The 24,133-nt window shown below is 40.7% G+C and overlaps 2 protein-coding genes across 4 annotated transcripts; one reads left to right on the forward strand and one right to left on the reverse strand.

Annotated features, from left to right (window-relative positions):
- Positions 1-263: 263 nt before the first annotated feature.
- Positions 264-8,292, forward strand: LOC138194195 (neuronal acetylcholine receptor subunit alpha-7-like). Of its 2 annotated transcripts, none has more exons than XM_069142736.1 (10): positions 264-342; positions 2,291-2,430; positions 3,109-3,153; positions 3,672-3,781; positions 3,868-3,947; positions 4,226-4,393; positions 4,971-5,165; positions 5,663-5,749; positions 5,872-5,981; positions 6,171-8,292. In XM_069142736.1, exons 1-10 carry the CDS (start codon positions 291-293, stop codon positions 7,062-7,064), a joined length of 1,881 nt encoding a protein of 626 aa, XP_068998837.1. In that variant the 5' UTR covers positions 264-290; the 3' UTR covers positions 7,065-8,292. The 2 variants fall into 2 exon arrangements, with proteins under 2 accessions (XP_068998837.1, XP_068998838.1); XM_069142737.1 differs by having other exon boundaries at positions 3,675-3,781.
- A 2,131-nt stretch (positions 8,293-10,423) lies between these two features.
- Positions 10,424-23,514, reverse strand: snx27b (sorting nexin 27b). Of its 2 annotated transcripts, none has more exons than XM_069142738.1 (13): positions 22,993-23,514; positions 19,119-19,350; positions 18,651-18,843; positions 18,377-18,441; positions 18,165-18,269; positions 17,959-18,037; positions 15,213-15,376; positions 15,004-15,093; positions 14,331-14,480; positions 14,094-14,222; positions 13,388-13,447; positions 13,246-13,294; positions 10,424-13,124 (listed from the first exon to the last, which is right to left on the reverse strand). In XM_069142738.1, the coding sequence occupies exons 1-13, from the start codon at positions 23,328-23,330 to the stop codon at positions 13,057-13,059; spliced, it is 1,722 nt and encodes a 573-aa protein (XP_068998839.1). In that variant the 5' UTR covers positions 23,331-23,514; the 3' UTR covers positions 10,424-13,056. The 2 variants fall into 2 exon arrangements, with proteins under 2 accessions (XP_068998839.1, XP_068998840.1); XM_069142739.1 differs by having other exon boundaries at positions 13,232-13,294.
- Between the last annotated feature and the right edge of the window lie 619 nt (positions 23,515-24,133).

Genomic DNA, 24,133 nt, shown 5'->3' on the forward strand with positions numbered 1-24,133 from the left:
TATGCCTTTTTCAGAATCTGATTGACTCCAACACCCAGCATCTCCCTCTTTATTCATTTCACTGCATTTGTCACCCACTCTGTCTCCCCTGCGCTCTATTCCTCCCCCTTTCTCCTCCTTTCCCTGCTCTGCCACTACTGGTATTAAGCTCTCTCCACTTATTTTCTACAGCCCCTCTTTCTCTACTGATCCCTATTTCTTTCACCTCACTTTCCTTATTCAATCTTGTTTCATCTCTCTCTTTTTCTCCCTCTGCCACTCTTTTCTCTGCTGATACAGAGGAATGCAGTATGAGGCATGCTGTGGTTCTTTGGCTGTTGATACTCGCGACTCTGCTCCGGGGTGAGTTACTTTCACTGGCGCTTTGAATGGGAGACTGTGCTCGAACAAGTGTGTGTTTTCTACATGTGCTGTATTATATGTATGCTGTATGTGTTCTTTCATGTCTGTTTTTTAATAACTGTGCACTCAGCAGCTCACTAAGACTCAAGAGTGTCTATTGGTGTGAAACCACACAGAAAATAATTGATTCATCTTTTTTGATGAGCCAGCAACACTATGATGTGTAATCATCTTCACTGCAGATTACGTAGCTGAGCAGTACATTTCTTTGCTATAATGTAAAGTATAGATATAGGTATTATCCAGTGTGGTGATTTTTAGATAGATAGGTAGGTAGGTAGGTAGATAGATAGATAGATAGATAGATAGATAGATAGATAGATAGATAGATAGATAGATAGATAGATAGATAGATAGATAGATAGATAGATAGATAGATAGATAGATAGATAGATAGATAGATAGATAGATAGATAGATAGATAGATAGATAGATAGATAGAGAGAGAGAGAGAGAGAGGGAGAGAGAGAGGGAGAGAGAGAGAGAGGCAGGCAGGCGGATGGATGGATGGATAGATGGGCGGATGGATGGATGGATGGATGGATGGATGGATGGATGGATGGATGGATGGATGGATGGATGGATGGATGGATGGATGGATGGATGGATGGATGGATGGATGGATGGATAGATAGATAGATAGATAGATAGATAGATAGATAGATAGATAGATAGATAGATAGATAGATAGATAGATAGATAGATAGATAGATAGATAGATAGATAGATAGATAGATAGATAGATAGATAGATAGATAGATAGATAGATAGATAGATAGATAGATTGTGCAGAGTAAAAGAGAAGGGTTATTATGAGGTTCCCAGAGGTTACTCTACTACAGCTGGACATTATGCACACCAAGGGGCTATGAATCTGAAAAAAAAAAAAAAAAAAAAAAAAAATCCCCTCGGGGATGAATAAAGTAAATACCTACCTACCTACCCTACCTATTCCTTCTGTGGAGTCATATTGATATTAATTATGGTGTAGTTAGTGAATATATTGTAAATCTGACACAGCACGGTGAGCGCATTAATCTTACGCCCTTTACTGTTGCACTCCTGCTGTATGCTATGAAAAGTTGCATGCACTGTTTGGCTACAGAAAAGGCTTGATGCACCTACTTTGAATGTACAATAGCTGTCTTTAACTTGTTCAGTGAGCGTTTTTCCATCCACCTGTGATAGCTCCCCCCAAATCAATGGGATTGACTTGTACAGGATCAATCAAGAGTGATTTGGAGCTCTTGGCGGAGGAATATAGGGCCAAGAGAGAAAGTTGCCTGTTGTCATCGTTGGGAGTGCTGTGTGTGTCTGTCTGGGGTGTTTCAGTGTTTAATGGCCTCACCATTTCCTGCCTGGAATAAAACTGACATTTTTATGACAGTGGATAGACTCTGACTGTCTACTGGGGATCCATCAGAGACGTAATTGATTAGGAAGAGGAGGATTCTTTCCCTCAGCCCTCCTCTCTTTTTTTCCCCATTGCCTTCTTTTCCCTCGTGTGTTCTCTTCTTAGGTCCTATGTCATCTCCTATATATCTTTGAGCCCCTGCGCAAGCAATTTAATGTTTAGAACATTACCTTTTCCTATACCCCGATAAGCCCACCCTATATTTTGTCTCAATTGGAGCGTCCACTGTCCCTTTGTTACCGTGTTTCTTTTTCTTTTCTGTCATTCACCTACAATTTCTCTACCACTCTTTCCCAAACTCTATCATCGTAATCACGCCGTTTTTCTAAAGTGCTTTCTCCTCGTCTTCCCTGAAGACACAGCTTTCTTTTTGTGTCACTTTGTCCTCTCGCTCTTTGGTGGTGATTTGACCCTCTACAATTTTTCTATCCCCTTGTCTCCCCTCCATTAAACTCCCTACCGTCCTGTATTCAGTATCAGTGCAGGGTCCTCACCAGCGTTTTCTGCTCAGGGAGCTGCTGAGGGACTACAACCCCATGGAGAGACCGGTGGCCAATGACTCCCAGACTCTCACTGTTCACTTCTCCTTTACTCTAATGCAGGTCATGGATGTGGTACGTGTGGCAACATTTTTTTTTTTTAATCATAAACACAATTATACACCTGTGCAATAGATTTAAACAATATGCTCAAAGAAAATTCAAGGTTTGGTTCACATTTTTTCCGATTCTATCTTCATTAATATTAATTTAAAGAGTTATTGATCAATTTAATTTCGCCTCTGATCTATACTATTTATCAAGAGATATCTTTGTTTGAGATGGGCCAAAAATTCATAGTCGTTCTTCTGTATAAATAATAAGAGGTCTCATCAGTCTGATTTAGTCAAATCAAGTGCGTATCTTGCTAACTCCAAACAATCCGAGCATATGTTTCCCCAGACAGTGTTTATTTCTTTAGCTGTTGTGTTTATATATAAACACAAAGACGAAACCTACCACTGACTTACAAACTAAAAAGTTAATACTTCAGTAGATATCCAAATGATTTTCAGACTGCTGAAAATATTACCTTAGGTTTATCTTAAAAATACATTTTTACACCAAGAGAGTAGTGAATGTTTTTCAGTTACACTAGATTTAAATTAGAAAGTATGGACAAGAGGAACAAACAACCAGTAACTATTGAACTACACATATAGGCCTAAGTGTATTGTTTTCAGACGAACTTGAAAAAGTATGAACTGACCCTTAAAATCATCAAATGTTGTCATTTTTATTGTGTTATGAAAGGATGAAAAGAACCAGATCCTTACCACAAATGCATGGCTGCAGATGGTGAGTATAATAGAAAACATTAATAATGTGATATTGATCTGTGTAGTGGAAATCATTTTGCGAGATTATGCAATTTCACCCAAGATGCTGGTCGGGTTTCAGTATCATGCTAATGGATACCTCAGCAGGGTGACAGCTTCTTCCTTCAGCCCCAAACATGGCTTCATTATGGGAATAATGAAAACAGGATGAATCTAGGCCAAATGACTCAGCTTTACTTTCATAGCCCCAAATAAAAATTTTGCCTCAAAGGACTTTGCCATCGACAGCTTGGATAAAATCCCTTTGACAGGGCAAAAAGGAAGAAACTACAAGAAGAGCAATCGTAAAAGAAGAACGTTTCCTCTTCCTGGACAGACATGTAGTACACACAAGTTGTGTGTACAAATTAACCAAGTAACAGTAGATTTTCAGTATGAAAAAAAAATCAGTGTGTGCCTTGTGTGTGTCTGTAGGTATTTGTGGATATTATGTTTGAGTGTTATTTGTTTAACCAGTGTTGTGCTTGTGCCTCCCAGCAGTGGTACGACCACTACCTCCAGTGGAACCAATCAGAGTATCCGGGAGTTAAGAACCTTCGTTTTACACCTGACCAGGTCTGGACACCTGACATATTGCTGTACAACAGGTGTGTGAAAATACAAACACACATTTACTCAACCAGTGCTGCTGCTTATCTCTGAGCTCTCTTATCACTTTGTTACTATCCTTTAGCGGTCATGACAAATTCGATGCCACCTTTAAGACCAATGTGTTGGTCAACTCCAGTGGCTTCTGTGAGTATCTACCTCCAGGTACGTTTTTATCAGTCAGAGTGTTCGCCTCAAAGTCAAAGTTTGTCTGTTGTTCATTCTCTATAAATGCAATGTTACTTGTTCTGCAGCAAATTACATTTAAAACTGTTTACTGCAATCAAATATTATCCTCTTTCATTACTTCCAGATGGTTGCACCAAGCAACATCTTTAATCAAGTTTTTCTCCCTCATTACATCTTGGGATGAGTTTACTTGACTCTGATATTTACTTGCTTTTCACTGTAAACTATTTTCCCTGTTATTTCTGTGTTTCAAGGAATATTTGTCAGCACATGTAATGTGGATGTGAGATGGTTTCCATTTGACATCCAGCGCTGTGAAATGAAGTTTGGCTCGTGGACATTTGATGGCTGGCTCCTGGACATCCAGGTGAAGGAGGCAGATTTGTCCGGATACATGACCAATGGAGAGTGGGACCTACTGGGTAAAATTGCCCGTTAAAATCCTGGATGAAAAACTGTGTCGCTTAGTTACAGTGATCACATTACTGCCATGCAGTACTGTACCATTAAAGACCCATAGATTAATTAATTTGTGTTTAGATGAGCAATTAGATTGTAACAGTATAAGTTGAAGTATGTCTTCTAAATCCTTTCCTTGAAGAATGTTTTTGTACACTTTTATGTGCTCACAGTATATACATTAGTAGGGCAGTATGGCACACATTGCCATAGTATAAATGGGAAAACAGTTTAGTATTAAAGTACAGTAGGTAAATAAAGTCAGATTTTTCTTTCTACACTCTGTTTCACCACTGTTCAATAACATGTTTTAATGATGACAGTCCTATGCCAGATGTGTCTTTTGCTTCTTACTTCAAAGCACCTTACATCCCATTATCTTCTCACACTGTCAAAAATATTCAGTGGTTGTAAGTTGTATTATTTAAATTGAATTTCTGAGTTTCATTATGTTTTCTTGCTTTCTCACCTGTCACCCATGTTTGCTGCATTATGATCTAATTATGAAATAATTTTTGCTGCATCTCTGTCTTTCCTCAGAGGTCCCTGGAGTTCGTCATGAGGTTTTCTATGACTGCTGCGCAGAGCCCTACCCTGACGTTACCTTTGTGGTGACATTACGAAGGAGAACCCTCTTCTATGCTCTCAACCTCCTCATACCCTGCGTGCTCCTCTCCACCATGACCCTGCTGGTCTTCTTGCTCCCTGCCAACTCCGGGGAGAAAATCAGCCTGGGTGAGGAATAATAAGCTTAGAGAGGAGAGGAACGGAGGTGAGGGATGGAGTGGCAATAAGAAAGGGACATGAATGACAAATTGGAAAACAAGAGGTGCATCTGCTTATAAGATCAAATATACCTTCTAGATGCATATTCTTCCCCACTCTCCTTGTGAAAGTATTGGCTTTTCACTCCAGTATTTCTCTTCCTATCTTTCTCTGTTAACATTACTGGAAAACTTTCAGTTGGAGCTTTTGTACAGTGTCAGGGGGGCTGAGATGGAGGGAGGAAGAGACAAAGACAGAAAAGGTGGGAGGGAAGATGAGAAAGGGTGAAATCGAAAATGTTTTCCTTGGAGTATCAAAAAGACAGATGATTGTGGTGAGAAGTCGTGTGCAGCATACCAAATATACAGTTCTACTAAGTTTACTTGTGTACTTTCTTCTCTTAAGGGTTCTCTTTCCTTTATTTTTTCGCAACCCACAACTCCCTGGTGTCTTGTGTCTGCCTCCAGGCATCACGGTTCTGCTTTCTCTGACTGTCTTCATGCTGATGGTTGCAGAGATTATGCCCGCCACTTCAGATTCAGTGCCACTGATTGGTCAGTTTTTTTTATTTCTTTCTGTGAACGTGTGTGCATCTGTATGTTGGTATTGGTGGCTTTTGGGGATACTGACATTTTTAATAGCATACACATTGTCAGCACAACCTCGTGTGTTTCAGGTCAGTATTTTGCTAGCACTATGGTGATTGTCGGGATGTCAGTGGTGGCCACAGTCATCGTCCTTCAGTTCCATCACCACAACCCCGATAGTGGACACATGCCACGTTGGGTGAGTTATAATAATGAGTTAATTATGATAAAAAAAAATAATAATCATAATTTTAATTTAATTTGCGCAACGTCTGAAATTATATCAGAATTCAAAGAACTTAACAATATGTTCATCTGATGTGTATTTATTTATGAAAATGTGACACCTTATCATAACTGTCTGATTTGTTGTGCCCTTCATTGTCAGGTGCACTTGGTTCTGCTGCAGTGGGTCCCTTGGTTTCTACGGATGAAACGTCCAGGGGAGGGAGCGGAGCCGACTTTCTCCAACAGCCAGGCAGACTCTCAAAGCAAGACCCTTTCCTCTCCTACCACCACCACCACTACCACCACAACTATCCCCACCCCGGTGCCCTCTGTCCTCCCGCAGAGCCTCAACTCTCTGCAGGGCAGCCTGGCACAGCTCAGCCACCCTCTGTCTCACCCGCTGCCTCACCGGCCCAACTCCCAGGCTGTTCTCCTCCTGAATCCCAGCCACCGAGATCCCAGCCCCAATCCGCCCCCTCAGCCTAACGGTCACCTGCCTTACATGGGCTTCCAGACTTTCCAGACCTTCCAGACCTTCCAGACCGCTGCAGACCTGGAACCAGTCCAGAGGAACAGAATCACCAGTCATGGGATGAGTAACAGTGGGCTAGGTGGAGGAGAAGGAGAGGGAGCAGCAGCAGGAGGAGGAGGACCAGTTGGAGATACACCAATATATCACTACCTACCTTCCAAGTTTGGGGGCCCCCCACAGGAACCTCCAGTGTGCCCAGACCCTGACCCGTTAATCACATCCTCTGGACCCTGCGGGCTCGAGGCAGGGAGATCAGCTGCTTTACATACTCATAGCGGGATGATTCGATCTGTGGCAGTGGACAACCAGCTTCAGGCTCTTCTGGTGGAGGTGCAGTTCTTAGTCGAACGTGTTCGTGAGCAGGACCGTCAGCTGAGTTTGGCGGAGCAGTGGCAGTTTGCTGCAGCTGTCATCGACCGTCTGTGCCTGGTAGGATTCAGTGTTTTCAACATCATCTGTACCATTGCAATCCTCATGGCTGCACCCAACTTTGGAGAAGCACTTTCAAAAGACTTCCTGTGAGAAGAAAAAAAAGTGAGAGATTTGAGAGGTGGGAGCTGTTAAAAGATAGTACAAATACGGATTTGCTGGAAGCACAATTGTTGTCTGACAATGGGACACGGAAAAGCAGATATTTCCTATTGACCAAACTGGAGTGGACTGTGGCACATTTCGAGTGAATAATGATTCAGAATTTTTTTTTTCTCTTTCTGATCATGCTCACATTTACCAATTACACATTCATACAATGGTTTGCTTCAGTGATATTCTTTGGACTAACAGACTATATTGCTTAACATTTAACAATAGAACATGAGCATCAAAGGAACTCAATATTATTTGGGACACCACAGAAAGATTCTCAGTTGAAAGCAACTTGGCAACGCTGTGCTGCTTGTCAAATAATAGTTTTTAAACTCAAGCAAAATTGAACAACTTTATCAAAGTTCAGGGTTAAATTAAACTAAACTAAACTGCATACAGACATTCTTACACTACTTTTGAGAGGAATCTGTTTTGGGTGTTTGTAGTGAACACATTTTATCACCGCTAATGCTTATTTTCTCCGTCATGTAGGAGTTCCAATATTTTCAAGGTTTTCGTTCAATAGGATGCCCCAAATCATTGTGATCAATTCTTTTTCGCGTGAATATTCTGTTCCAGAAATCAAAAACAGTAAGAGAAAAACTTTTTTCACAAAAATAATGCTTGGAAGTCATTTATGTAATGAGTTGATGATAGTGGGAATCAATTTGTGCTTCACTTTTACCAATCATGTTGATATAATACCGTGGTGCTTACATAGAAAGCATACTAGTATCCCTGGAATATTATCTAGCATACTGCCATAGGGATCTTTTCTGTCTATTGCAATTTATCTTCTATAAAACTACACTCTGTAGTGATATCTGAAAGAAAAAGGTTTCACACACAGTGTTTATACATACAAGCCCGCTGCAGCGAAAATAAGTTTAAAGACCCTCTTTTTATTCATGATGTGGAATATTATTGTTTTTCTGTGCAAGCGTCAAAGATTTAAATTGCGGCTTGTGAAAGAGAAGGAAGAAATCATAGGTCATGTCAGCTTTCACAGAGCTTTTATATCTTAAACCACCTTTACTCATGTATCAACACAAAAAAATCCAATCTGTATGACTGTAACTTTGAATGCAAATCATTACATATATTTCATAGAAGCGCTGGACACTTAATTGCCAATAGATTGTGACAGAAACAGTAAATATTGTGAAATAAAGTGTCTCGTCTTTTGTATTTGCTACACATGTATCACATTTTCTATTCTTTGACTCGCCTCCCCCTGGTCAAAGTTTTAAAAAAGGACATAGAAACAGAGGACAGGGGGAATGAAGCTGAAAAAAAATAAGCCAGAGAGGAAAGGGAAGACAGAGGTAATGAAGCACAGCAATAAAGAGGGCACAAGGAAGAAAGAGAGATGGAAGGGGAGGCTTTGCAGATGAACACAGACAGAGAAAATGCACAGAGAAAGAAAGAACAGTGATTGCATGGTTTGATTTACAGACACAAAGGAGGGTGCAAAAAAATGTGCTGAGAAGGCACACAGGGACCAATAAAGTTTTTAACTGATTGCTCATTAATGAGAGAGGGAGAGGAGGAAGGGGAGAGGAGGAGGAATGAAACCTCTCCTCCTCTTTATCCTCCTTGTCTTGGATGCTGCTGCTGCTAAACTGTACTTAGACCTGAATTTAGGGGTGACTGGACATATATTCAGAAGTGGAAGCGAGTGTCTTTATCAGAATTTATGTGTCGGATCTTGGCAAACACTCCCATCTAAAATGATTGAGTATGAAATAATGCAAACACTTCATGGTGTTTGAATTTGGCTAATTGGTGTCTTGGCACAGTAGTATTCATACCTTTACCCAAGAGGTTATTGATTTGACATTAAACCTTTTCAATGCTGGTGCAGTATGTGCCGGGAGGGTAGTTCACTATTCGACAAATTCTCAGTGCATTTCAATGGCCTACTGAACTCCTTTTGTCTGTGCCACTGGTGCGGCAGCAGAGAGATGCAATCCGGCGCAGGTAATAAATCTAAGACACTCCTCCTCCACTGACTCCGTCATCCACCTGCTCTGTGTCGACAGCTCATGCGGTGCTCTTTGTCCAGAGGAGGAGCAGTAAGCGCATTCATATAAGACAGAGGAGACTGGAGTGCAGAAAACGTGTCTTTGGTATCAAGGGGCCACCGCAATCTGTGGCTGCAGTTGGCACACACACACACATCCACAGACACGGGGAGCAGTGCAAACACAAACCTACTCACATCAAGTGGGAAAGTAAGGACCCTGCTGCAGACCTGCAGTAATACACACTCTTGAAGCAGTCTCTTTTGCGCTGACAGTTCTGTATTGTTCGCTAATGTGGAAAAAAATTTAAACCACTAGAGAAGGCAGTAAATTGCTGAAATAATGTGTTGGATTTGAATAGTTTAGGTGATTAAAAATGCCAAATAACCAATGAAATGAAAGAAAACTATAACTACATAACCCACCTGCTCATCAGGTTTTCCATCAGTCGGCTTGAGAAGCAGGATTGGGAACAATGAAGTCAGGTTGCCCAGCCATAATAGGTTTGCCACAGATAATCACAGTCCTGGCTTGGATGTCTTTCTGGTGTGGGAGGAAACAGAAGAAGCCCACCAGTGCAGGGAGAACGTGCAAATACCACACAAACATACAGTACAAGCCACTGTTACACTCCACTCTTAATAATTTAGCTCTAAAATGTTCAATTTGGATGGACAGTATCAAAACCTTATTTTTTCCACAACTGAGAGACAGAGAGATTGACTTATTATACTCTAAGAATATAATTTTTCTTAATCAAAGTATCTTTAGCTCTACCTCCTCCCTACATGTAATGATAGTGGTAAGAAACCGATCAGGAAGTAAGATCAATAGCATGATGTCTCTCCGGTCTATGGCTGAGAGATGGGAGCTTATCAAAATTCAGATGTTCCAAGATAATATGTCGCACCACCAACAGCCAATAGCTATTAATTACTGGGTGCAGACACTCGATGTAGGTCGATATGGAACGGTCGTTTCACTGCCTGTTGGGTAATTGTCTCCCACATCTCATTAAGAGACGTTGGGGTTGGGGAGAGAATAGGAGGGATATAAGAAGAAGGAAAACAGATGTGGTTACACAGACGGAGAGTGGGAGAGTGAGTGTAAAATCACCTTTACAGGATAAATCATACTCTGCTCACTGAGGACATTGTGCGAAACGTTATGATTTTGGCAGTGCTTGATTCTCAGCTCCCACCTACTGGTTCCATCTCAGGTTCTCAGGTTCCTCCACACAATATTAACTGTAATAAAAACAAAACAAAGGGCTAACTTTGCATCAATAAATTGGTTTATTTAAAAGAATATGTTACAATTTATTACAGTAAGCAATGTAACCAAACACTCTTCAATTTTACATTTCAACATGTGGATCTGCAGGTTGTCAATCTCCATCCTCCTCCTCTAGAGTGAGTCTTTGAAAGCCATACCTTATCAGCTGAATTTACCATTGTATCTTACTGAAATAAATAATGAAGGTGAAATTTTACTTTAGTCAGAATGAGAGGGGGAAAGGGAGCGGTGGTGGGGGAGCTAAAGAGAGCGCATACCTGAACGTAGGCAGATCAGACGATGTCAGACAATCGACTATGTCAGACATGGTTCAGAAAACAGAAAGAAATCCTTGGAAATTTGTTCGGCCTTTAGTGTTGCACATTCAATTTCTCAATTCAAGGCTCAACACATTCAATTAACCATCCTTTTCACACCCAGTAAGGTCTGTCGAAGCTCATTAATCACCCAAAATGGCTTTTGTGAACGGCAACCTTGTAACAAGTACTTCTTGTAAGAGCCATGGATGTAAATCTAATCCTCTAACCTGGCTTGTAAGTAAAAAAAAAAAAAAAAATTGTTAATATTTTAATTACTACCTAAACAGGAGTTAGGGCTTGGCATTAAGTGAATACTATCATTTGATGATATCCAGTGGCATCAGAATTTGCTTATATAACCTTATCGTGGTATTGTTTTTTCTGTTGATGACTCCTAACAAGCTGTAAATACAACCTAAGAAAAAGTCTTTGCTTTGAGCATCAGTAATTCTTACATAGGTTTTTGAATAAATCATTATGGTAGTATAGTGATTTTAAATAATATTCTTCTTATTATAATAATATTCAACTATAACACTTTATCTTGTAAAAGGTGGTAGCAACTCCCCACGCCATATTTTTGGGATTGAGTAAGAAAAATGCCCTTTTAAATGAGTTATTAGTTCAAACAAATAATTTAGCTTTGATTAATAAGCTCACAATATTCCACTGGGCAATGATAAATATTTAACATCAGCAAAATGACATTCAGGTTTTGGTAATGTATAATGTAATAACCTGTAATTACAGTCTGATTTGTTTATCAAGCTGATTTCAATATTGCATCATCAGATAATTAGGTTATGCCTTATTACACAATTTTTGTCATTACATTAATCTGAGATTTTGAAAATTAGCTGGGCTCATTTAGAGATGACGTTAAACTACACTTGATTTATTTATTTCATGACACTAGTTATGTGATCAGTTGCCTTTAGTGACTGCACACTGTGATCTCCAATAATCATCATATCATGAAGGATGAAAAGCATTCCTTTTGTTAAGAGATCCTCGTCTCACTTAACCTGAACCTGCAGTGCATGAGTGCTTTAACGGCTTTAACGGTACAGCAAAGTACGAGCTACAGAGATAACCAGTGCTGCATGGAAAGGCCATTTGAATTACCGGCCACTTATAAATCCTGTGGGAGCTCTCAGAAACAAAATAATCACTGCGAGCCACAGAGAACAGGCAGGAGCAGAAGGACCCCTGCTGTCTCTTCAGCATAACGCACAATAAACTACACTCACTTGCCTGCAGTGCTCCACATCGGCATAAAAACATTTGCATGGAGTGGTCACATAATATTATAAATACACAAAAGTTGAATGCATGGCTTTGCACACTGCACATACCATTTGTTGATGCAGTATAGAATCATACTGTGGTCAGTCACTCAAAAATGATTATGAAGGAAGTCAAAGCTCATTCCAGTATTATGCCCACTATCTGCTGTTTGGGTTACATTTTGCACATTTGGAGGTTGTTAATACTGTTGGATAAAGTGCAACATTAGTCTATCATGTTCCTGATCTGTGTGAACTATGGACCCAAAAATGACCCCAAAAAAAGTGCCCTGAAAAATGTCAGCTTTCTCTCTACCTTCTCTCATTTGCCATGATTTCCTTATGTAGCGCCAAACAGATGAAAATTGATGTTAAGCGACATGATTCAGCTGTGACTTACATTCTGAGTGCCTCACTCTTGTTTGCCCCTTGTCTGTTGGGGCTCCCTGCACGCACAAATAGATGCGCAAGACACTGCTGGTCTAATCTGTAATTTGAGAAGCTAAGTGTCTTCCTCTGATCAACCCACCAGTATCGCTGAGTACTCTTTTATCTGTTCCCCTTTGTGAGCATTAGCAGCTTCCACTTTCCCTTGTTAGTCCACCAATAATTATTCATTCACTTCAGCCTTCTTTTTCAAGTAGGACTATTTCAAAGGAGGTTCGAACCCTCCTTATTTGCATGTCACATTCCACTTTAAGTCCCTGCCAATAAGAAGAAGGCTTGCACGAATCCGTCACTTTGAGTCCATAGATGCCTCGTTTCTTTTTGACAAAGCTCTGCTTAATGCATGGTTATGATGTGCTGGATTCAAGAGTTCTGGTTCAAGAGTCTGTAGCTTTTGATGCTTCTGTGTATTTGATGAGGTCATCAGCAGATGCTTGTTGATTTGCATGTAGGGAGTAGCTTCTCATGTTGTAGTTGATAGAGTGTAAATGATGTCCGTGTGGTTAATAGCTGAGTGTTGCTGGATCTGGGGTGAGGTCAGGGACAAAATTGAGCAGAATCGGTGACAACGGTGTGGTTAAGAGGTAACGATCTGCCTTCCTAGGTGCCCCCATCCCTTCTGTGCCTCAGCAGCTGGAAAATATTCTGCAACAGAAACAGCAATCAGGACCAAAACACACAAAGACAACAAACAGCAATTCACCCAGGCTATTACTTAATATCAGACTGGACAGAGGCAGGCAAAGCCTTACCTTGCCACACATACCATCTTTACTGCAGTTCTTATTGTCCTTGTCTGTCGCCTCCTCTTCCACCTGCAAGCACAGACACAACAAGCAGCGGTGAGTAAAGGACACAAGTAAACGGCTTGTAATAAAGCTGATTAGTCTGTAAGGAACGGTTCTTACCTCTTTCCTCCACTTCAGCTCACAGAAAACTCTCTCAAAGCACTCGTGCATGTAGTTAAACTAAACGTTGTCCATTCGCAGCAAATGCAAGGAGAAACAGATTTAGGCTGATGTTGATGTTTTATTTTGCTTTTAAAAAAATAGCAGGAATAGGAAAATATTTATTTCTTCTTCTTTTCTGTTTATGTGTTTTATTTTTAGTTTGATAAGAAGATTGTTCACCTTACCTTAGCATTAAAAGTAGAAATCGTTACAAAATAATACCTACCAGCACCTCTTAAGCTTCATAATTAGCAGGTATATCATGTTTGTTTAGTTCAGCCAAAAAAACGAAGCGCCCAACGATGTTTCATGTTACATGGGCTTCAGAGGAGCTCAGGGGCAAATCTTTTTGGGCTAGTTGAGTTGCTAAGCTAACTGGCTGCTTGTGCTACCTCTATATTCAAGATTTTTTTTTTTATCTTACAGTTTGTTTAAGCAAAATTCCATTATGAATGTTTGTTAATCAAAAGGCACACAATCATCAGTGAAGATGATTAAAACAGAGAGGCTAACAGAAATTAAAATGTAAAAGAAATTTAACTTAAATGAGCAGTGTAAAAACAATCCACCAGTAATAAATTGCAATACTTGTATGACTGCGGGAGCTGTGTTTACCCTAGAACATTAACATCTTATTGTGTAATAATATGTGTGTGATACTTACATAGGGTGTGAATATCTTAACCCAGCGAGGTTTCTTCTCTCCTCGTGCATATTCAAAGCAGAAGGCCATGCCCTCTTCATCCGTGTCCCACCTCTGCATCTCCCCCCAGTCAAATGCAATCACCTGGTTCTGGAACAACGTGGGGGCTTTAGTGCACTGAATCCACTGCACGCACAAAACGTGTATAAAAAAGGCACACGCACCCACCCACACACACAAAAAAACAGTTGGCCTTGCCTCAAGTGTCCCCTCCTCAGTGCAGGCGTGAAGCTTGAAGTTGTGAATGCTGATGGCTGTGATCACGTGGCCTTTACGTCGGGAATCGCATGAACAGTGAGGGAATATGATCTCATTGTAGCCGTCACAACTCCTCAGCAGACTCAGGTACTGAGAGAGAAAGTGGCAGAGGACAGAAGAGACGAGATGCAGGACAGTGTTTTTACTATAAACTGTAATACAAGACGGAGCTCTGCAGCTGACTGAGGATTAGATGCAGGGTGCACTTCCAGATGTTTAACCAAAACTAATCTTCAAAGCTATAAAGGATCTATAAAAACGTCAGATACTATAGTCACTCCCTGTAGCCAAACACATTTAAAAACACAGTGTGATTATGTACCTGCTGGGGCAGCTTTAATCTCTCCAAAATTAAGGTGATGTATTTATGCTTTCAGACAGAGGGGGAGTCGCTCAATTCGTCCATGCATATTTTCCTTGCAGAGACTCTCTAGTCAAAACTACACTGTCACTGTAAGACTTCCTTTACCTCCAGAGAACTCTTCTTCCACTTTGTTATGTGAAACACAGTGAAGGGAGACTGAACAGGTGCAAGAGAGGGGATGACATAAGACACACTAAACTACAATACGTATCTATGTGTCTCTGGAACAGCAGTGTGTGAGAGACTGACCATGGACATCTTCTTCTGCTCTGCCAGCTTCTGTAGCTGATAAGACTTCTGCTCAGCTTTGATGAAACCCTTCTTCACATCATCCACAGCCTGTAAAGGGGCCACAGAGGGGACACTGTCAAACACAAAATAACACACACACACACACACACACACACACACACTGTACTTGAACATCGCACCAGAGAAACACAGACAAATGCACACACCTGGTGAAAGAAATAGTTGACAGCGAGCTGGTTGTCATTGAGCAGAATCTCTTCTTCTGTGGTGAAGAGCCACTTGCGCAGGGTGAGGCAGGTCCCTGGAATGGCTGAGGTATAGTTCTGTACATAGAGTTTGTGGGGGAACTCATTGGGGGCAAGTTTACGCACTAAGCATAGAAGGGAGGTTAAAAGAGGGAGAGAAGGAAGGAAGAAACGATTGACACCTGATTCTTGTGTGGGTAGAACATTTAACATCAAAATGCCTCAATTTTGGTCCTATATTTACAAATTCCTTCCAAAACACGTGTTATCTTTCTCCATGTTCACACTGGAAAGATAACAGATCTAATGTCATATTTGAGGAGTTGCCTCGACTTGCTGTTGGTATGCAGTAATAAATAGTTTATGTATCATTTACTGGAATAATTTAGTTAGAATTTTTGAACAGACGGGTGCCAACCTGACAAACCTGGTAAGCTTCACTCAACAGCAAAGTGCGTCGACAACAATCCAATCTGGCGATCTGTTCTTCAGCCTCACAAAGAGGTTTATGATTGTGTTTTTTGTAAAATGTCTCCATAACTACTGAAATAATTGCCAGGAAATTAGTTACAAACATTGTCTTGCTCAGGAAGATTTGCAATAACTTGCAATAACGTGATTTCCTAAAAGTCATGCATTGTCTTCATCAGGTCAAACATTTTTATTTGTCCTCTCCTTTGGTTTATAAGAAAATACCAGCAGAACCACAGTGATTCACATCACGTGCAGTGGAAGTTTGTGGATGTGATGCCGATTACAAAATCTTATTAAGCCAACATGCTAAACTAGGATGTGTTAGCTGTACAGCCTCACAGAGTTGCTTATTACTGCTTTGCCATTAAAGCTTGTTCAGATTCAAAATTGAGAGACTGATTAAGACACAAAAATGGTCAATAACCAAGCACTACAAAACAATGCAACAAAGAACAGAAAGGAAGAAAAAGAAAACAAAATAAGGTAAAACAAATTAAAAAAAAAAAAAAAAAAAAAAAACAGCTGGCAGAGGTGTTACAGTAAGAGCAGGGCTTTGAGAAGTAATCTCACAGGAGTAACTGATTCAGTGGAAGCTTCTGGGGCAGACTAAAGACCTCTGGCTAATTTATCTATATTGTAAAGCAACCAACACAGATGCATATAGAGTTAAAAGGTCAGTGATAAAACTTCAATTACATTAGATTCAACTGAAAAATATCTTAAAGTCAACCAATAAACTAAAAGGTAATCACTGTGAAAAAAATGTGAGCGCACAGGTGGCAGTCCATCATCATGCTTATTGCCCTAAGAAGAAGTGTAGCTACTGGCTGTCTTCCCATTTGGAAATAAGAGAGACTTCAGAAGGTAGAAGGAATAAAAACAATCATAATATTCTAATCTACAGCTGATAAATAAAACATGGATGACTTATTTCACATCACTATAGGAATAAAAAATGTGCCTAAAATTGTATTTACTCGTAGCCTGAATGATAATAGTTTGAACTTTTGTGACCTGCATGTAAAATTTGAAGACTCAACGGATATGACTCTTGTGTTTACTGCTGCTGTACTTTTGCTTATATCTTTGCAGTAACAGACAGTGCACACAGTTGATAGAGAATAAACTCAGCCGTGCTGCGTGGGCTGAAAAGAACCATTTCTGCTATGGTTTTATTTCGGTGCTTTTAAAAAAAAAAAAAAATTGGACACATAACAGATTTGTAGACGTGAGGGCCAGTCAGAAACATCACTTTCAGTACTTTCTCTGTTTTTGTAAACAAGAACAGAAATAGAAGAACATTTACTGAGGTATTTATTACTATATGTTATTTTGAAAACTAGAATTACTGCCTTATGGTTTGCTTCTGGCAACCAGTCAAATTGCAGTTTACATCCATGTCTGTCCAGACAAATAGAATATATACAGTGAAGATTTTGAGAAAATCCTTATGTGCTTACATATTTGGCCAATAAAGTTGATTCTAATAGAACAGGAAGTTGTAGCCATGACAGCAGAAAATGCTTCAAATACAGATGTTGCTGCAGAGAAGCTACAAATTCTAAAAAGTGGATGTTTCACACACATCGTCAACGTGACAGCATAGAAGATGGATACAATCAGCAAAAGTCCTCAATTCAGTATTTGACAAAATGTGAAATATAGTCACAGTCTCCCTGTCTGTTCCTGAGTTATGATAGTGAATAATGGCCAGAAAAGCATTTTTGCAGAATAATATAATGTAACAGGGAAATTTAACTTTCACCTTTTGGTTATGAAATGCAATCACTTCATTATCTTAGCCTATTCAACATTTCTGCAAAAATGTTGTCATAATTAGCGTATGAATTCTTGAGTTATGGCCACAAACGTGTTTTGTGAGGTCACAGTGACCTTTGACCTTTGAAAGTCAAAATCTTATACAGTTCGTCCTTGAGTCCAAGTGAACATTTTGTGCCAAATCTGAAGAGATTCCCTCATTTACGAGCATGGGATGGACAAACAACCTGAAAACCAAATGACTCCACTGCTGTCGCCACCGCGGAGGTATAATGATGGCTGCTGAGGAATCCTAATAATCCCCACAACATGCAAATAACTCTCTTTGTCGGCTACTTATAAGTCAATACAGGCTGCAGCTACAGACATTCAAGTTGTGCTCCAACAAAGAGGCGTGGAAGTTTAGTGTGAAAAGATGAGCAAACACATGGTTCAGTTACGTGTTCGTACTCACCGAAGGTGTGGTTGATGACCTCAAACAGAGCAAAGTTGCTGGCTGTTACACTGTCCATCCCGAGCTTCATAACCACGGCCTAAAAGAGAGCGATTGAGACAGAATGAGAGAAAAGGGAAAGAAAAAAACAAGACAGAAAAACATTGATGATTGTAAGGTCACGATTATAATGGTTAAAAGTTATATGGGCTTGTGTATGTGTTTACCTGATAGACCTGGTCTGTCGTAGAGTTTTTGCGAACTCTGACAGTGAGCGTAGTTTTATCGGGCATGGCTATTCTCAATTCCACATCTGACACGCCGTTATAGTTCTTGGTCATGGGAAAGAGAGACGTAAACTGTGCAATGAGTCCCAGGCAGGGCAAGAAGACACATAAGTAAGATTTTCCTATTTTCTTCTACTTTTTATTTTTTTTACCTCATCTGATTCAGACAGGAAGTCCTGCATGATGTCACTTTCTCCAATCACCCGTACCGAGCACACTGAAAATAAAATAAAATAAAAAAGATTTTTATACATGTGAAATTAAAGTGATTATACAATGACATAAACTGTGTAGTTATGTACTTTGGAGTGAACAGCATCATCCTTTCTCCAACTTTAAAATGTATTACTTAAATTTACAAACCCTGGGGTGATATTAAACAAAACCGTTACAAAACCCCCTTCTCTACATATCTTTCTCTCGCACCTTTCTCCAGGTATTCTTCCAGGCCCCTGCGTCGTGCATCCAGCTGCTGCTCCGACAGTGAAAATGGCCATTTTCCAGGCAGCTTGGGGAACGTAAAGTTGGCAAACTCCCTCTTCAGGTTTTGGTGGAGAACCACAAACTCCCGGTAACGCTTGGAGCACAACTGTCTGCCTGCCATGTACACATTATATACCTGGAGGAGAGAAAGTAAGAGTCAAGGCGTAAAAAAAGAAAAATTAGAAAATTACATATTAATATCTGACATATTTATAGTTGCTCACAGATCTGAATACAGAGTTCATGTCAAAGTGAAAATCATGATTTTCTTATTTGAATCCACACTTCTGTTTACGCTACGCCTTTTCACTGACCAATCACAGCTTTCCCTTATACATCCATCTATGCTTCCAAATTCATCCTCCCCCCTTTCAATGAGCCACCTAGGTATTAATCCACAGGTGCACCCACCACAAACTTCTCATGGTTGAGCTCGGTGTGTTTGTAGCTGGGAACAGAGATGGGGACGGCTTGCTTGTCGGAGTAGTCATAACAGGACTGGGCTGATCCGTCGTCTCCGGGATCCAGGCAGTCGGCCTCCTGGGGTGGGACAGACAGCACAGCCAGCACCAGCTCTCTCTCACCGGCTCGTATCAGATCCACAACCTGCTTATGTGTCGCTCCTTCGACGTTCACCCCATTGCTGTGGAATAAAACAACATATGTAGACATTAAGGTGCTGAGCATTTTATTTATGACTTCATCTTCCTAAACAAATATTTTAAATGTTCTGGTTTTAATACGAGTACAGCTTAGATTGTCTCTGGCACAATTTGAGGTTTTAGTTTGTAATTGACTGAATTATAAAAAAATATGTTTAAACTATAACTGCATCATAATGCAACCAATACAAAAATACAATAATAAGCCAGTTTCAAATGACCATACACTTGAAAAACCAAAGTGACACACTGTGAGCAAAAATGAAAAATTATTCACAAAAAATTTCACTAAAATAGCACTTATTCTTCTCCGTTTTATTCAGAAACGTTGAATTCATTATTATTTTTCATCGTCTCATATCTCAAGGGCAACACATCAAATAATGAGACTCTTGCAACAACATTGAAAGGATTATGAAACACCCTAAATAGTAAACAGAATGAAATAGCAGACAGACAAATAGTATAGATAGTGAATGGGCTACAACTCAGAAATAGCTTCTTCGTAAGCATGGTGGAGTGATTCTTTTCCAAACTAAAAATGACTTTGGCTTTCACATCTGCCAAGACCTTTGGTTATGTCACAAGCACAGCTGAGCATGAGCAACACAGGGTGTGTGCACTTTGGCAGTCATGTGCCAGAGGCATGACAGCGCTAATGACAGAGCTGCAGCAACATCACCTGTAGTTAACTTTTACTCAAAACAGCCACATCGTCGCCTCTGAATGCTCTTTGCATCACCTCAGGTTATTTCTGACATATTTTAAAAACAAATTCCAGTGTTATGGGTAGACTGGCAAATAAATGCAGAATTTGAACACTGCCTAAATGAGATTCAATAAATTAAATGATTCTGTGCTTTATGTTTTGTGGGCACGTTAAACAGCAGCTTGGAAATATTAGCCTGAATGCATAAGCTTGCCAAACTTCTATTTGAACAACTTCCAAAGACTACAGAAGCCAACACGGCCTCAAATGTTATTTGCATAACCTTAATGTATCCCAGTCAGCCATCCTAGCCAGAGATGGGCTTTGATTGACTAGTTTTACAAATATACAAATATGCAAATATGCACTAGAATAATAATATGTTGTTGAAACATCTTAAAACTTTTCAGCCAGATGAAACTCAATTCTGAAGTTCTGTTCTCCGTGTCCACACTACCTACTACCAAAGGCTGCCGTCATTGTTTAATAGCTTTAGAAGGGGTATACAAATTATTCCATCCATCCATCCATCCATCCATCCATCCATCCATCCATTATCTATGCCCGCTTTATCCTGAACAGGGTCACGGGAGGGGGGGGGGGGGGGGGGGGGGGGGGGGACTGGAGCCTATCCCAGCTCACTTTGGGCAAAGGCAGGGTACACCTATTGACAACTATTAAAGTGTGCAATGCACATGAACACAGCAGGAAATGCTCACAGGTGGGAAGCCAGTCAGAGATAACATATTTGTCACTGCTGAAAAAAGAAAAGCAGCATGTTTTGTTTTTTTTACAACTTTTACAGGTCAATAGTAGCTTGAGCAGTGACGACCATAGTACATGTGGAATCGGTAGGGAGAACAGGGGAAAATGCTAATGGGGGGAAGAATAATCAATTATCAACTCTAAAACAAGCCTGGCGACTCTGAACAGGAGATGGTTCACTTAGAACTTCTCAGCTCATCCGTTATGTCAGCCATTATGTCATGGCAGGGCTTATGTTGGCAGCTTGGCACAGGGCTAAAGCTCTTTAATACACACAGTGGCACGTGATAGCTAAACATGAACACGCAGTCAAGTCAAGGGAGGCCCTCTAAACCAGTTCACACCAACTTACACACTGGCACCAGTTTCAGCTTTACTGAGAGGAACAGTCATTTTGGAAGTAAAAGTAAGCAAAGATTTCTGGGGGAGACATAATTGCAACCATCTTGCAGGTGTAGTGGGAGAGAGAGCAAACATCTCCCGCAAAACCAAATGCAGACGAAGCATTTCGGCAGCTCTTTCCTACCTGCAGCTTTATGATGATATAATAAGCACCTGACATAGTGGCCTTTGCACTGACTGCCACTATCAGCACTTCTGACTGTGGTAAACAGTTTACAAGAGATATTTTCCCCATGTGTCATATTTCCAGTTCTTCTGCCTGTAATTCAATCCAATAATGAATGTGTTTGATTATTTTTGTTGTTATTACAAATTAAGTGTTATCTATTTTTTAACTCTTTGCAAGTATGCATGCACACTCACTCACCCACACACATGGAGACACACAATTTAAAAGCTGATTCTGCAAAATGTAGAACAGGAGAATGCCATAAAGCAGGATGCTGAAAAAAAAATGTCAAGCAGTATAGATTGTTCTGCAATAAAGCCTGAAAAGCAGGAGCTGTTTATAAATGTGCAAAGAAGTATTGATTGTACAGAGAACAGAGGGGGCACTATATTGTTGCAGGTAGCTGTGTGCCTACTGAGCCTTGACAGGAAGGCAGGAATACCACATGGACCAAATGTCAAATTCTCAGCTGAATATAACAATGAACGTGCAAAGATCTGAGTAAATTTGGGCCTGTTTTAACCTCTGCATGGGAGACACAGTAGATGACAAAGTCCCAAATGAGGCAGTTTAAACTAACGTGAAGGATAGGCATGAAAATGAATTCAAATATTACATTCATCTGAATAAATAAAGCCAAAAATATAATATAATATAATATAACTAATAATAATTGTACAGGCTGTCTCTTGTATACAATGCCAAAAATGAACATCCATACATCCACATGCTTGCAGACAGGAATAATGGGGTCAACAACAAACTGCCAGGCTACTGCAGGACATCCATTGACAAAGCAGTGTGCAAAAGCTGGCCAATCAGACACTGAATTTTAGAGAGCAAAGCCAATCAAAATTGAACAGAAGGCATCCCTCCCTCTCCGCATCCCCTCATTGCGTGCACACAGACACACTTGAAGCACCAGCGGTGATGCTGAGCTGTACACTGTGTGTGTGTGTGTGTGTGTTCTTCTCCATAGCAACAGAGTCTAACATCTGCAAGCAGTCTCCATGCATACTAACACGCCAGTGAGGACAACCATCCTAAACGGCAGCAGGCACTGTTAAAAAAACAACCAAAAAAAACACCTGTAACATCCGGATCGGTGTGCGGATGATTCCTTGATGCTGATGATAATAATTCGACTTGCGTAAACACTCGCGATTAAAGTAAACAAAAGTGGGCGATGCGACTCGCGAGGAAATAGTACACAGCGTCTGGTTGGGAGGACATGGACGTGTACGAGGGGGGTGACTCGAGAATAACCGGCGTGCTGTGGACGAGAGGAATCGATTTCAGTGTGACGGGAATTTCTAATGATCCCTCGGATGTTTCCTCTGACACACACAGACTCTCCTTTCATGGGGATGAACCTCTGCCCTGTCAGACCAGTAACGCACACACTTTGGGTGTCCCGGTGGGTCGTGAATGATGCTCAAAAGTCCTGCACGTCTTGGTTTATATTGACATGATCACTAGGAGATAAATATATATATATATTTTTTTTAAAAGAGTTATTTGTACATCATTTAACGCTATAAGCTGCTTGGAGTCGAGCTAAAACAAGAAGCTACTTACACCTCGAGAATCCGGTCCCCCTTAGAAATACCGGCTCTGTCGGCGGCACCTCCGGGGAGGACAGCGCTGACGTGCTGCAGCGGTGCGTACAGCTCCCCGTTAATGCTCCGGAGCTGCCCTCCTTCACTAACTTGTCCCCGAACATTGAAACCGTAGCCGGAGTCGGACTTCACTATTCGAACAAGCCGCGGGCCCGAAGTGACGGTGGTCGCCGTCTGGCAGCCGCCGCCGCCGCCGGTGACCGGTGTAACGTTACCGCTATCGGAGCCGTTACGGGAGGAAGGGTGAGGTAACGGAGGCACCGAGGAACAAACTCCTTGTCCCTCGACGTCCGCCATTTTTCTACACTATTGGTATCATCCGCTCTGAGTCAAGCTGACGTTAAATATCCTACAAACATTAGCTCGTAGTAGCGGGCTAATCAGCTTGGCTAGCTAACTGACAAGAGGTACGCCGGAAAAAGCCGAAAACGTCCGATGGTTCACGAGGACCGTCCGAGGAGTCTGAGGGCGCGTTCCATGTGGATCGCTCCAGCTCCTCTTCAGCGTTGATGGTGAGTACTCTGGGAAGACCAATTGTATTCAGACAAATTGAGAGGCAGTGTTTTTTTTGTGTGTGTGTGTGTAGTAAACTTGCAAAGTAATAAATAGATTTTGACTCTATTCCTGTGATTCCTAGCATGTGGCTTGCAAACCCGCCAGGGATGTCAAGGGAACTTTCAGAGGTCATAACTTGTCTAGTGAAATATTGGATTAAAAAAAAAGAATCACTATCTGATTGAAGTGCTCACTACTCATTTCGAAACTAAAATTATAAGACTAACCTGGTCACGAATTGACGTTGCAAGAGCATCAACAGAAAAAAAAAAAAAAAAAAAATAGGCCCCATCTGCTTTTATAATTGATTAGCAAATCTTTCCTAGTCAGTCTTGAAACATAAATGGTAAACAGTTGTAGTACTCTGACAGAAGTTATATTTGCTGAAATAACATGTATTTCTTTCAGTTAAATCCCGTTATATACCAGAACCAGCTTTGGTTGGGAGTGCTCTGGGTGTCTGCGATGGGTAAGTTGCCATTTGTAGTCTGCTTTGTGCTCAGTTCTTATTGAACCTTGGAGGTGTTATCCAAACTCAGTGTTCA

This window comes from Embiotoca jacksoni, unplaced genomic scaffold (assembly GCF_022577435.1).
Source record: "Embiotoca jacksoni isolate LCO1_2020_lvr unplaced genomic scaffold, fEmbJac1.0.p SCAF_11, whole genome shotgun sequence".
In the NCBI taxonomy this organism is placed as follows: Eukaryota; Metazoa; Chordata; class Actinopteri; family Embiotocidae; genus Embiotoca; species Embiotoca jacksoni.

Coding starts and splice junctions, on each gene's coding strand:
- snx27b (XM_069142738.1), bottom strand. CDS start 23,330: ATGGCGGACGTCGAGGGACAAGGAGTTTGTTCCTCGGTGCCTCCGTTA. Junction 15,377..17,958: donor GGTCATCAACCACACCTTCG/GTGAGTACGAAC, acceptor TTCTATGCTTAG/TGCGTAAACTTGCCCCCAAT. Junction 14,223..14,330: donor CTGAGGAGGGGACACTTGAG/GCAAGGCCAACT, acceptor ACGTTGTTCCAG/AACCAGGTGATTGCATTTGA.
- LOC138194195 (XM_069142736.1), top strand. CDS start 291: ATGAGGCATGCTGTGGTTCTTTGGCTGTTGATACTCGCGACTCTGCTC. Junction 3,782..3,867: donor GACATATTGCTGTACAACAG/GTGTGTGAAAAT, acceptor ACTATCCTTTAG/CGGTCATGACAAATTCGATG. Junction 5,750..5,871: donor AGATTCAGTGCCACTGATTG/GTCAGTTTTTTT, acceptor CGTGTGTTTCAG/GTCAGTATTTTGCTAGCACT.